General features: G+C 32.8%; 1 protein-coding gene across 1 annotated transcript; it reads right to left on the bottom strand.

Annotated features, from left to right (window-relative positions):
- Positions 1-723: 723 nt before the first annotated feature.
- LOC138135066 (putative odorant receptor 92a) lies at positions 724-2,543 on the bottom strand. The gene is made up of 6 exons (XM_069053702.1): positions 2,479-2,543; positions 2,358-2,414; positions 1,209-1,251; positions 1,054-1,158; positions 841-1,000; positions 724-785 (listed from the first exon to the last, which is right to left on the bottom strand). Exons 1-6 carry the CDS (start codon positions 2,541-2,543, stop codon positions 724-726), a joined length of 492 nt encoding a protein of 163 aa, XP_068909803.1.
- Positions 2,544-14,557: the final 12,014 nt, after the last annotated feature.

The raw sequence follows: 14,557 nt of genomic DNA, 5'->3' as shown, positions 1-14,557 counted from the left end.
CGGCCTTCTCGATTTTTTTTTTATTTTCGATTGCACGGTACCTATCTCATGTTGAGCAGAAATGGATTAACTGCAATCGACAATTTAGCAGTATTAAAATAAATACATAGTAGGATTTTATTATACATATGTCGTGGTATTACTTTATGTAATAGCTACATTTTATGTGTTTCATCATCATATACAGGGTGTCTGAAAAATGGCGCCCAATCTCCTAAGGGTCTTGAAGAATAGAAGTCTAGGAAGGTAAATCTCAATACAAAAATTGATCGGACCAACAGATTTTGTATAACTTGCTCTTAAATATGGTAATTTCAAAGAGATGTATCTCCTTTATTACCAAATTTTACAGCTGAATTATAAATTACTTTACAATGATACTTTTTCCAAGACCCCTTTAGGTAGTGGAACAACACCGAAGTAATTCTTTTTAGAGTAATGACCTACCAAAATACGCTAAAATAACAGTGGCAACATTGACCTCAAAGGAGAATTGGTTTAGTTGATTGTGCATACCAACCGATGTTGCCAAATTTGCTTATTTTAAAATGTGTATAACTTAGAAAATAGTCAAAGGAAAAAAAATTCACAACGAAATTGAACTTAACTCTTCAAATAGTTTAACCCCTCAAGAGATTGGGCGCCATTTTTGAAACACCCTGTATGTTGCTATATAATTATCACTATAGTGTTAGATTTGCAGTGCTTAGAATTGCTCTTTATTTATGTCTTTTCCTCTGAATGAACTCTGTTCAGGACTGCAAAATATGACCAACTGGACTTTACTATCTAAAATAAAGATGAAGTCAAATGTGACCATAAGTGTGAAGATCGGTTAACATACAGCCATAAACGTTTCGAGAGATAATGTAAAGTAACCTCCTGCACAAAGTTTTAAAGGAGTTTGAGAACGGGTCATAAAATATAACAAATTTCTTTTGAACAATTGCGAACAGGGAACCCATTCACACATATATGCAGACTGCGTAAGTTTTCCACTCTGAAAACAATTAATATACTTTTCATATAAAAATTAAAAAGCAGACTGATTACTTGAAGGATAACGTCGTTACCATAATAACACCAAAGGAATATTTCTAAAACCATACAACCTTGATAAAGTGTCATTGATAAAAACTGTAAACTTAAAACAGACACCTGAAATTTCTTGTTATTGTTAGCTGTCAAAATAATGTGGTTTTACATACCAGACTCATTTGAAACATTGTTAAGCAAATAATTATTACACTGTATGATCCAAAATGGGCCAGGGACAGCACCGGGCTCTCAGGGGGTTTTCGGGGCAAAGGGCGTGGGTTGGGATATGGGCGCCAGGCAACTTTTTTAGCTGGTTTAGTCTTGTCCAGCTGCCGGGACAAGTGCTCAGTTTTTACCCGTCGGAGGGAGTTGAAAGCAAATTCGTTTTGAGGTTAAAAAAAATTTGATTTATTCCGTCACTCAAACCTTGGACACTTGAGCTGGTTATTATGATTTGGTACTGGCTCGCACGAAGGTGTGAATGATTCTTTTGTAACTGTTAATTGAAAAATTAAAAATGTGGAACCAGTACTCTCAGATGGCCTTAATATTTGCTTGGTCGTAACCAGAAAAGCTTTTCTTCACAATTGACCGAATCTTAAATTAAAACAATGGGTTCTCCGACAAAATAAAAGGTATTTGTTTCTTAATGAAAAACTTTCCGAACTTTAGAATCCTTTTGATCAAATAAATAAATGAATGAAAATTAAATGAAACTCAAGGTTGATGTCACGGTATGACCTTGACGAAAAATTAAAGAATTGATCCTGGTAAGAAAATTTAAATTCAGTAAAGTTCCGAAAATGTTGATCTCAACAAAAATTCCTGAATTTGACAATGAAAATTGAAGTTGAATGAAAAGGTTATACAAAAAATTCTTACTAATGGCAGTCTTAATTAATGGTTATTGTACCTACAAAAAAACAGCAAATTTGAGAAGCGGGAAATTCGAGGCGTTTCTAAATTTCACAATGCTGCAGTAAAAAATGGCGACTTATCTTTATGCCGGGTCTGTTGTCTCCTCGAATAGCGTCCTTTTGACTTGCGGTACGGTACGGTTCCTGTACGACGGCGTCACGGCGTGACCTTGAAGCTTTTCGGAATTTCTGGGCCGGAAACGATACGAAGCTGACGGTACTGATTGCCCTAACGAAAATGATCCTAACGAACGATGACCCTAATGAACGACAAATGGCCTGCGTTATCTGCTAGCTCCAGGTATTCGAGCAGCGATCTAATAGTCCCGCGAGCAAAAGTAGGACCTCTTGGCCTCCTACCCCGGCCAAACGCTATTGTGGCGTTTTGTAACGCTACAACTGACAACAAACTGTCCCATAATGCAAGTGGTAAAGAGATCAGTCATATCATCAGCAAATCTAAAATCATTGATTTGCAATACATATTTCAACACATGTTGAATGTTGTTGGTGTGAGACTTACTGTATTATATTCTTATGATGGATAATGTTTTCAATAAGATTTTCATTAATCTCATTTTGTACCATTTGCAGTTCATTCGAAGGATACATAAAGACACACTCAAATTTTGGAGATTTTTTGGTTTCAAAAGGAAACCATCCACTTAGAGGCAATTTAACATTCTCTCCCAGTCATCTTTATCTAGGAAAGGAAAAATCCCCCACAGTACACATGTCGCAAATCCCATAAATAAAAATATCTTTGTTATTCGTCGAGAAATTCTAACATCATCTAGTAAAATTTTGCATTGTTTCTGAATTTTTGGTCTAAATTCTTTCCTGTTAATGCTGTTGATTAGTCGTCTCACTTTTGATTTGTGAACCACAAAAACATACAACTTTAAAGCTTGCACCACATGGGTTAGAAATAAAAATGACGCTTCTGTCATTTTTTCTATATCCCCAAAATCATTAATCATATTAGCAGTCTCGCTTACCATAGGTATATGAGATAAAAATGAATCCAACAAACAATACAGCATAGGTGTAATAAAGAACCTTGTGAAAAGATTTTTTTAAATCTGGACAAAAATATCCAAACATTTCAATGCATTTTACGTTGAGATTAATCACATCTCTTAGGTCTAATTTGTGCATAAATTGTTCACCCATTTTTTCGTTTCTGGGATCTATTTTCGCATTGTCGTGAAATGACGGGTAATTAGCACATAATTACTAATTCACTGCAGCTTTGTGAGACTGGTACAATTAATAAATTATTGACAGTTCTGGGAGTGTGGAATAGTTTCACATACGAGAAACTGAAGTCGATGTATCAGCAACGTAAATGTACAGAATTTCCGAATATCAGAATATGACAAATTAAAATATCTTAGTGTGAAAGAGCGGAAACTGTAAGTTGTTCTTTATTTCCTTTATGTTCTCACTCATGTGGAAAATTTTTCATGATTTCATTCGTAGAAAACAAACTTGACGAGTATTGGATCTCTAACTAAATTGAAAGAAAGGAAACACCCACATACAATAATAAGGTAATAAAAATTTTTTAAATATTCAGTTCCATGAATGTTTAGTCAATTGCGAAAACCTACCACAACACCTGTAATTGTCGTATAAAATTTATAACAATAATTCCACCTAATTTTCATCGAAATCGTCCAATTATTCGTACGTAATTATTGTCACGCCTATTCACCTTTATTTTATTTAGCACCTATTGTGTTTTGATGTGACTCTGATGGGTGCAGTTATAAAACTAATATTTACGAAATCAACGAAGCGGAATTTTTATTTTTGCAGGCTACTGTAAAGCAACCAAATTTGAATTTTTCTAGCGCCGCTCGTTGCAAATAACGGATTGAATAACCGAAATTTGGAAACCGGAGGTTTTATGTTTCGACGGCCTCCTCGTGACCTGTCCATTCAGTGAAAATATATTTTAGATAAAAATGAATCTTGTGTTAAGATATTTTTCAGATAAATTTATTTAATACGTGAAAGACGGTTGTCTTTCTCTTTGCTGATAATTTGAATTTTATCGTTTTATAGCTCGACCATTCACAGTCAAATGAAACTCCTATACCCTTACAACTTAACACAATAGATTGACTACTTTTATTCAATAATCAACAGGAACAGTAATTTCAATAAAATTACAGTTTACTAAAAATGTTTCTTATAATTTAATAGAATATTCATATGATCATATGTAGGTATATTTTTGGGTATTAATGAATTTTTTGGACAAATCAAATGTTATTTTTATTATTATGTATATCAAAGTTGTCTCACTTTTTACTATCTTAATTAAAAATATTTTTGGCTCACCTAAATATCGGGTGTTCATTTAAATTTCTCCTCAAAGCTAGCGTTGAAGAGTCGATTGTGAACGCACCAGTCGTCAGTCTGCAGAGTAAAAACACGAAGAACGCAAAAAGTAAGGTTGCTGATCGGTGATCTGCAATCCGTGGTGCGTTCACAATCGACTCTTCAACGCCAAATTTGAGGAGAAATTTAAATGAACACAGATATTTTAAATATAGATGGGTACAAAAGATCTCTGTCGGTGACTTCCATAACATTCCATTTAGTTCGATCCCTGCAATACAGAGAGCACAACAATTTAAAATCGTTCTTTACATTTCCGTTAATTATTCAGGGATCCTAAACTTCGACGCCCAATAACACATTTTAGACGAAAATAATTTTGAAACAAAATCTTACCAACTGAATTCAACTGAAATTACAATTACGTCTACTAGATAACATGCATGCAACTGTATAATTATGACATAATTATTAATTCTCTCTTATATGCTAATTTATGTCTTTAAACACTGGTAATTATTTCGTCGACTGCATTTCCAGTCAGATAATCAATATAAAAATCAATAATTTTTCTGACATGTTCGAATTTAACGTCACGCATACATCACAGTTTATTTTAGGTTTTTGATCACCTCAGAGAATATCTTATTAATTGTCCTTGGTTATTCATATCTGCTCGGCCGCTTCGTACGTAAAACAACGTAAATTGTGCTTGATCCAAAATTTATTTCATCTGGAGTAATTAAAAACAATAATAGCATACCTGTCATAACAAGACGATTTTTACAAAACAATTGGTTTCGTTACTCGTCCTTTAGAACATCAATATTCACAACCTCCTCAATTATGTTCTGAATTATTTATTAACTCAGCTCATGTTTCATTGGCACCTTCATTTCCTAACGAACTCGAACGGCTGCCACTTCGTTCAAATATCTTTCAACGTACGAGTATGTGAGTGTGAAATAGCTAGCTATTTGCAAGTAATTAAATTTTTAGGTGAATATTATCAAACAATGAGTAATATATTTCAGACTTTTCAGTTTATTAAATAACAAACAGATTTATGTGTAAAATGTGGATCAAGAAGCGGAATTATATAGTATATTTGTTAAATAATTTGTACATAACCGCCAGTTAATTTTAAATGGTTGAAAAGTGATACCACCAAATAATAAATGCAATTACTTCCGATGGATGGCAATATTAAAACATGAAGGAATTGAAAACTATTTTCTCAATACATTTCAGAAAGACGCAGCATTGAGGTAAAGAAAAACTCAATATGAAGAAATATGAGGTGAAAATTTGTTTACAAAAATAATGTTACTTCTGTATACTACTAAATAAAAAAGTGAACAAGAATTTTGTATGTAATAAGTATTAATTTTATTTTAGTTGAGGAATTTATTGTTACATTTTCAGCTTTTAGTTATCAATTATCATTAACCATAGGTACATAAAAATATTTATGTTTGATTGTATGATAATTCATGATTTATGAATGATGATGTCGTTTATCGTCCATAAACTAGCTCTTAATGGACGGCGTCCATAATGATAAAGTAAAACGGACGCTTGTCAATTTTGGGTATTACTATCAAAATGAACGTCAAAATAACTAAATTTCATAATTTTATTTAAATCAGGAAAGAATAGAATTCATAGAAAATTTTACAGTAAAGATTCTTTGGCTTTTGCTGAAATTTCACTTACTTCGCTCATTATTACAACCAGAAATATAGACGATTTCAGCTCACAAACGCTGTTAGTTTCCAAATGAATAGGTAGTAATAATCAACTTCGTAACCACAGCAACAAAAACAGAACACTTCGGAATTATCGTAATTTTTAGAACCTATTAGTTTTGAATCTAAAAGAAATTTAACTTCACAACATTAAGCTTTGTATGTAATTGTTTATGGACTTGCCCTATTTATTAGCCTCGTTCGAAAACTCGCATAATACGAGTGGACCTTTAAAACTCTCGTTTCACTCGAGTTTTAAACTGGCCCACTCATGCCAAAACAAGCCCAAATTACACACGAACGAGTTGAATACAACGTTTTTTTGTTCGACAAGCCCCTTAAAGGCTCCAAATCGCTGAAAATGTTTAAAATTAGTTTGACGTTTCGTTTTGACAAGTTGTCAAATTTATCAAAATCCGTTCACACAGGAGAAAATTCTCAAATTCTGACAGTGTCGAACAAAAAATAGCTATTATTTAAAAGAATACTAAATATGTTTTTTAATATAACAGTTAATTAAGTTATACCTTAAAAAATAATAGCCTGTATCTATTACGGTACATTTAAGCACAAGTTGATTCTTAAATAATAATACAACAACAAAAAATTACTGAAAACAAGGTCAGGTGTTATAACTTGAAAATTGTACACGATTCACAATTAATAATATGTATATGTTTGACTGTTGGTGATGCACTAAAGGATTTAAGTAATTAATTACAACTGTATAGTGGTCGTTTGGCGCCTAGCGATATCGCTAATGCTTTTATAAATTGAAAGTCGTCTTAGAGTCTAAATAAAAACCAAAATCTGGAAATTTCTACTGAAATTTGAATCTCATCTCACTTAAAGAATTTATCCAGTGAAACATACAGGGTTGCGATTATGTATGGAACCGGCTACGTCCTGCTAAAATGGTCTACCCTAGAATTAAAAGCTACTTAAGTATAAAATTAAAAACAAAACAAAATATCCATGTTTTCAAAATACGAAGCCAACTTGATTTTTTTTAAATAGGAACATGGGTTAAATGGGGCATCATTAAAAAGCTTATTATTTTTTTATCAAATGATATAACAGGTTTAGTGATTTGTTCTACAGAATCTTAGAAAAAAAAATAAAACTTAATTAAAATAAAATGAAAACAAGTAAATGAAGCAGCATTTAAAATCCGTCAAAAATTAGAGAAAACCAAACCTATGGCAGTATAGAAACATCTGATTGAGAATATTAAAATTTTGTAAATAAGAGGAGTACGTAGTTGGGTACATAAGTTTGATATTATTAGGTAGGTATACAGTAATATTGTTTTTCTTCAAACGTCCGTAAATTATGACATTATCCTGCTGCATTGATAATGCTAAAGTGTCACTTCATTGTCATGGCATCTAACGAGCTGACGAGCGGCAGATAAAGTTATTATCTCCGCTGAGAGCGGCAGATAAAGTTATTATCTCCGCTGAGGGCGTCCGTGAAGTTATTATCTCCGCTGATGAGCGGCAGTAAAGTAAACTAGCTAAATCATTTGAAATTCCTACCTGGTGTCTTAACATGTCTTAAATAATTTGTTATGAAGGTTTGAAGAAAAAATAGTATATGTTATTCGGAGCAAAAATGGTTTTATGTGCTTTGGCTGGTTTGTCTGCCTCACTGCGTTCGGCAGCCAATCTACCAGCCGCAGCACATAACACTTCATTTTTGCTCCTCATAACATAATATACTATTTCTAAGTTTTGGGCTCTTTAAATTTGATATCGTTTCACACACCTTGCAATAAATGCTTTCAATGAAACTAAAATAACAAATCTAAACGAAGCAACGAAAATTTAATAAAATGTTTCTATTAATATTTGAATAGGTAAGTATGTTTCAAATTTATTTAAACTTTTTTTTTTCTAAGATTCTATAGCAAAAATCATCAAATCTATTACATCATTTAATTCTAAAAAAATATTTTTTTAAGGATTCCCCATTTAACCCATGGTCCCCTTTAAAAAAAAATCAAGTTGGCTTTATATTTTGAAAACTTATAAATAAAAAAATATTTTGAAACATTTGAAAAGCTTTCCTATGTCTATTTAAAATTTCAGGGTTCTAGCTTAAAACATTTTAACAGGACGGAGCCGGTTCCATACATAATCGCAACTCTGTGTTGTTGTGCAGAAAAATCGCGTAAGTACATCTATTTTTCGATGTGTTAAAAGTCGGTCTAGGAAAATTCAGTGCTCTTGATATTTATGAGAAACTCGATTTTTTTGAAATCGACTGTACTCGTGGAGTTTACATTCTGCACTTGTGCGTAATAGGTTACTTTCGGCACTCTTATAAAAATGACTATTTTGAGGAATGATTTCAACCCCTAAACATACTTCTTAGCAGTCAATTCTTTGTGAAAACTGATATTTTGGTACAAAAAAAATCGATTAAGAGTAGATAAGCTTAAGTAGTTTTAATTAAAAGTTTGGGAACATTTTTATTTTTGATATCTTATTAATTTTTGGAGTACCTACATGCTTCACAATATTTTCATGAAAATTCCGTTTTTGTATATCAAAATTTTCTAGTGGTTTTCCCCGCAGAAGATACTATACTTGGGCCAACCAACAGATATAGTAAAAAAAAAAAGAGGATGTGGCCTAGTTGCGTAGAACGATATACGCCGAAGCCTGTTTCACAATGAAGCGTACCACGAACCACTTTCTAACAAATAGAGAAACAAAAGTCTTGAAAAAAAAACTATTTTGTAATACAAATCGAAATATGCCAAGGAAAACAAACAAACATAAACACGTGGTCAAACTCCTGAAGCGAGGTTAAAACGAAAGAGATGCCGGATGCCGTCAAGTAATTTTTGTGGATGTACATCAGGCTTTCGAAAATCTGCGCACGTTTTGAATAAGCCAATTGGAAGCTGCTATTTAAAATACGCGGGCACTAGGGGGCGGTTTTATTACTATATCTGTTGGTTGGCCCAAGTATAATGGATCATGAATCAATGGATTTTTTTAAATTTCTTTCTTTCATTCAACGATGTGCATCTCACTTAATTTACTATATTTATTACTTAATCAGTTTTCGGTTAAGATTTTTTCATTCTCTACCAGTTTTGCCCTGATAAATATTTTTATCTACAACTATCGCATAATCTATGGATTACTAAGAGGATTTTGGCAAGTAATGACAGTTATTACTATTGTCAATTGAATAATACTGACAATTCGATGGAAAAATATTACTCAATCGTTATGTCAAAATTAAATTTAAACAATCAAACATCACAGCTGTAAAAAAAATAGGGGGATGGAAATCACCCGTAGTTGCCGAAGGTTATATCGAACGACAAACTGAATAACAAATTATAAGGAGCAAGACAAATTGTGGTAAAAATTTACGAAAGCAAAGAAAATCTATCTGTAAATTTAATGACTGTACTAAATTTATTTCAGAGTGAATCGAACCCGCGACCCTCGCGTCCCTGAGCCGAAACGGACTCCCTTAGGCTATATTCTTCCTATTAATCTATTAATTATAATTACCATGGTAACAAAAATTAATCCTAGAATTTAATACTTTTATGTTTAATAAAACTTAATATAGTTTTTTCTTTTTTCTCTGATAGTTGTAGATAAAGTATAGTATTCGACTCGCGTATAATAGCTATTACCCTCGCTGGCGCTCGTTCTGCAAGTTTCATCTTCGTGGGTAATAGCTATCATTATACACTCATTGAATAATATACTATTAAAATGTCTTCCAATATGACAATATTAAAAGACCCCGTGCATACATACGAGTATATTCCTTTGCCAAAACCAAATAACGACCAACACTGCATTCTACCCAGAAAATCAACTGGCAACGTTGTGTAATTAGATTTGATTGATATAGCATCGTAGTAATATCGAGCGATCAAATTAATTTATAATCGAATCATCCATGGATTTGAATCCGTATATCTTTTGCGAGGATATATCGAGATCTAACCTGTGTTTCAAGCTGTATTTATTGGAGCGTGGAGTTCAAGTAACGACATACTCTCTTTTTTCACATGTATGATTGAAGATACACCAGTCAAAACTGTTTTTTTTAAATCTTATTACAAATTGTCAATTAACAATTTGCCATTAACAATCTAGTCTTTAACGTATGAAATTTTGTTATACATACTTCATTAAAAACTGGTGAAATAAGGAAATCTTGTTGTTTATTCCTTTACTCGAAAATAGTAAACTACAGCGTAATCAACAATGACTGAGTCCGTTGGCAATGAAACAATTGAAAAATATTGGTGTTTTTGTCTGGTAATTGACACTGACCAGATGTTTTAACTTGACACGACATTAAAAACATTTTTGGTTATATCGGTTATGTTTATGTTGTTACAAAAATGAACTTTTGATGGTAAATTTCAAATTTGCCAAATCTCATTGTTATCAATAGATTCCGTTATTCTTGATCACGCCGAATAATCGTTGTGCTGCATAAATAACGGGTGACAATAAAAATTTTCACTTGGAATTGGCTTTGAACGAGTTTTTATTTTTTCTGTAACTTTAGACACACGCAAGAACGACCGACAAATGTCAGTCAGTACAATTGAAACATAACCAAATTAAGAGAAAAAACATTTATTGAAATATCATACTTGTCAGTGTCTAAGGTGCAACGGAAAACAAAGAATGAGCCATAGCCAACCCTAAGTGAAAATTTTAATAGTCACCCGTTATACAGGGTGATTCTGAAATAAGTTTGGAAAAAAAACCGGTAATTGGTGATGATGAGAAGACGTCATAAACAATTTTTTTTTATACAGGTGTCCCCAAAAAAAAAGACGAGTTCATAAGTCTCTTATCTATTGGAGGATTTTAATTATTTATACACCATATTAAATGGTTATGAATAGGCTACAAAAAAGCTTAATAAATTCCCTTATAGCCCTAAAGGCTTTAAAGCTAAACTATCAAAAAAACTTTTTTTAAATGGGAACACATAATTTTTTTAGTAATTCTAATAGAGATTTTTATTCTGAAAACAACAATGTATCACAAGTATACACTTACATACCAAAAATACAAAAAAAAAAATTGTAAAAAAAACGCTATTATCGTCTATACTCCATTTTGCGCTAATCATTGGCCGCATATCTGCGCAATCCCATATGTTATTATTTGTCATTTGTTTTTCCAGCTAACTTAATTTGGTTATTACATTGTAGAATCGTATTAAACTGTAAAGGACCTGGGGCGGAGCTTAGCTTGCGCGGCCTTTAACACGTCAGTGGCGTAGGGAAAGTGAGAATCACTGGGAACCACGACAGTGGCGCATCATGTAATGGGAAATTTTCACCGTAGAATAAAACGTTTGAGCAGTTTGTGATATAATTAATAATAATGAATAGGGGATTTTTGTCAGATTTGAGGGCGAAGTCTAGCCTCATTATTTTATACTAAATATAATTGTGGATAAAAGTATTATACGTAAAATCAACTTTTTAATAAATTTTATAACTCCTGATTTTTTCTAACACAGAACACACTCTAATTCGTGTTTTATAAATGCGATAATGTTAGCGATAATTTCGCGAACTCGACTGTGTAAAATTTTCCCATGCTGGCAAAAAGTTTGATGCGAAGCCATTCCAATCAACTGCTAAAAAAACCTACAAAATTCCAGTAGTGTTAGTTAAGTTTTCATTTCATTTTATTTACAAGTCAATTGTTATTGAAAGTGAGGTTATAAAATTAATTTTCCTATTATTTTTTTGTACTTACGAAAACACTGTAAAGTTATCTTCAGTTGTCTCGAGAAGACAAATTTGAAGTCTTGGGTGAATTTGGTATGCGTATAAGGCAAAATCATAAATAAAGTTGCACTGCATGAACATGTAAACAACTCTCTGACAAATCTCCCCTATTTTCCGTCGAATGGACTCGACCACACAAATTGGTTTTGCGCGCAGATCACGTGACCGTCCCTTTACACTTTATTCCTAGTCTAATGCAATGAATTTTGATAGCTTCTCGCTTGGTGTTCGTCATTTGTTTCAAAAGTTAGTGTTATTTTTTTTTATTTCAAGTTATACTTATGATACATTGTTGTTTTCAGAATATAAATCTCTATCAGAATTACTACAAAAAAATATGTATTCCCATTTGAAAAAATATATTTTGACAATTTAGCCTTGAAGCCCTTGGAGCTATACGTGAATTTAGTAGGCCGTTTTGTAGCCTATTCACAATCATTTAATTTGGTGTATAGATAATTAAAATCCTCCGATAAATAAGGGTGCTATGGACTCGTCTTTTTTTTGGGGGACACTGTAAAAGTCTTTTCGTTTTCGAGATACAAATGAAAATTTGGTGAAAATTGCTAGTACGCTGCTGAGTTAAATAAAGGTGATTAATTGATTATTCTGGTAGTTTAGCAACAATAATAATCAGTGGCGGCTCGTGAGGGGGGGCTCTGGGGCGGCGCCCTCCCAGAAATTTATAAAGGAAATAAGGAAAATACATATATTCTTTTAAATGTGTTAAATTTTTTATTAAAGATTGATTGATTTATTTATTTTATGTCAATAATATCAATGTATCGTAGGCAAAGGTGGTAAATAGTAACCTAACTCTGTCCGCGGACGGTCCGCGGTAAGTTTCATATTATTCATTCTCCTCTTTGGGGAGGGCGGCCAGCTCTGGAGCTCTCGATCGCGTATCCTGTATCAATGGAATGCAGCGTCCAGTTGCGTTGCCATGACAACGTCACGTTTCACGAGGCCGTTTGTGGCAAGCAAAGTCGGCGCCCAACGTTCATAGGCTCGTTGCAAACGAGATTTTGACGCGTGTTGGCAGTATTTACACTCTTTTAACGTTGACAAAATGAAAGTAAGTGATTTAAAAAAAACTGAAGTTTGGTTGAATTTATCTAAAAAATAGCGGTCAACCAATGCCGAATTTAAATATTGTTTATGAACAGAAGCAATACAAAAACAAAGCTGCATTTACCCGCCGGTTTAATAAGAATGTTTATAAAAAACGCCGTGGATATGTGGTTTTGAAGAAACAAATACCTTTTTCTGTTTTGTGTGCCTACTGTTTGGTTTTGTTGTTTTTGGTGGAGACAATAAGTGGACTGAAGAAGGTGTGTGTGTGATTTAAAACATCCACGGCGCGCTTGATTTCATTAATAAACATTGTAACGTAATTGAAATGTTGTTTATTTTCTTGAATTTTTATTGGACAAAAATCAACGTGTTGGACATCATTGAAGTCAGAAAAAAATTCTCTACCAGAATAAAAATAAATAAATATATGTTTCTATTTAAAAAAAAACAAAGTGACACTTAACTGACATAACAATTAATGTTGAAAAAAATAAAAAATTAAGACGTTTTGTAGTGTTTTTATAATCATTGTATTGTTTTTTTTTAATTATTAAAATCGGACAATAAATAACGGAAGCTACGCTTTTTGGCGTTTTTTAGGAAACAGCCTGAAAATGTACAGTCACGGCCACGGAATTTCGTCAGTCGTTGTTATTCCACTGACATTAGCTGTAAGACAGGTTTTATATACACACTCCACATTTGAATTTTTGACATCCATGTCATGTCATGGATGTCATGTGGCATTTTGATTTTTATTGTGCGTGACAGAAAAGTGTCACAAAAACTTTGAATGTCAGTCATAGTGACAATAAATTTTAGGCTACACAAGTTTTTTCGAATTGACAGTAAAGTAACGAAATTCCGTGGCCGTAACTGTACATGTGACAGAGCCCTCCCTCGTCAACGAGTCACGAGCCGCCACTGATAATAATCAAAGGTATAAGGTGCTCGTCAGTCACAAACGTGACATTATTTCTTTCGATCATTTCCATAGAAACATTTACAAAGCAGTCTACTTACACCTACGACTTTATTGTGGCGTTGATGTAACAATGGTTGCCAATGAAGTGAACAAATTCGGACAAATTTTCCGTATTTATAGGCGTCGAAAATACAAGGATATGGGGTAATTTTCATCCTTTTGATTTCACTTACGCATTTACGCAGAATTATTTTGTGTCAAGGACACTCCACTTTTTTTTCCAAACTTATTTCAGAATCACCTGTATACTCGAGCTTTCAGATACGACAATACATTTTGTATTTTGTTCTTATTATCTACAATAGTATATTATGCAACAAGATTTATAAACGGCACTTTAGACACGCGTTTTATGTTAGGCACGAGCGAAGCGTAGCGGAGCGAGTGTTTAATAAACAAGTGTCTAGAGAAGTTTATAAACGAGTTGAATACTATACTTTTTCTACGACCAAATTAACAAATGGAACACACAAACGAAACAAGCAACTTTTTTATTAAACGTTAATTTAAACATACAAACTAAATGAACATACCAAATAGGAATATGTATATATATTTCTCAGGATACAAACTGTTGGTGGCTTCAGGTCCATATTTGAAAAATACAACGAATTATTCCACTGCAATGACGTTTTCTTTCACG

This window comes from Tenebrio molitor, chromosome 7 (assembly GCF_963966145.1).
Source record: "Tenebrio molitor chromosome 7, icTenMoli1.1, whole genome shotgun sequence".
NCBI classification, from domain to species: Eukaryota; Metazoa; Arthropoda; class Insecta; order Coleoptera; family Tenebrionidae; genus Tenebrio; species Tenebrio molitor.
Note: the sequence above shows the minus strand (reverse complement) of the source record. Positions and strands in the feature narration are given on the sequence as shown.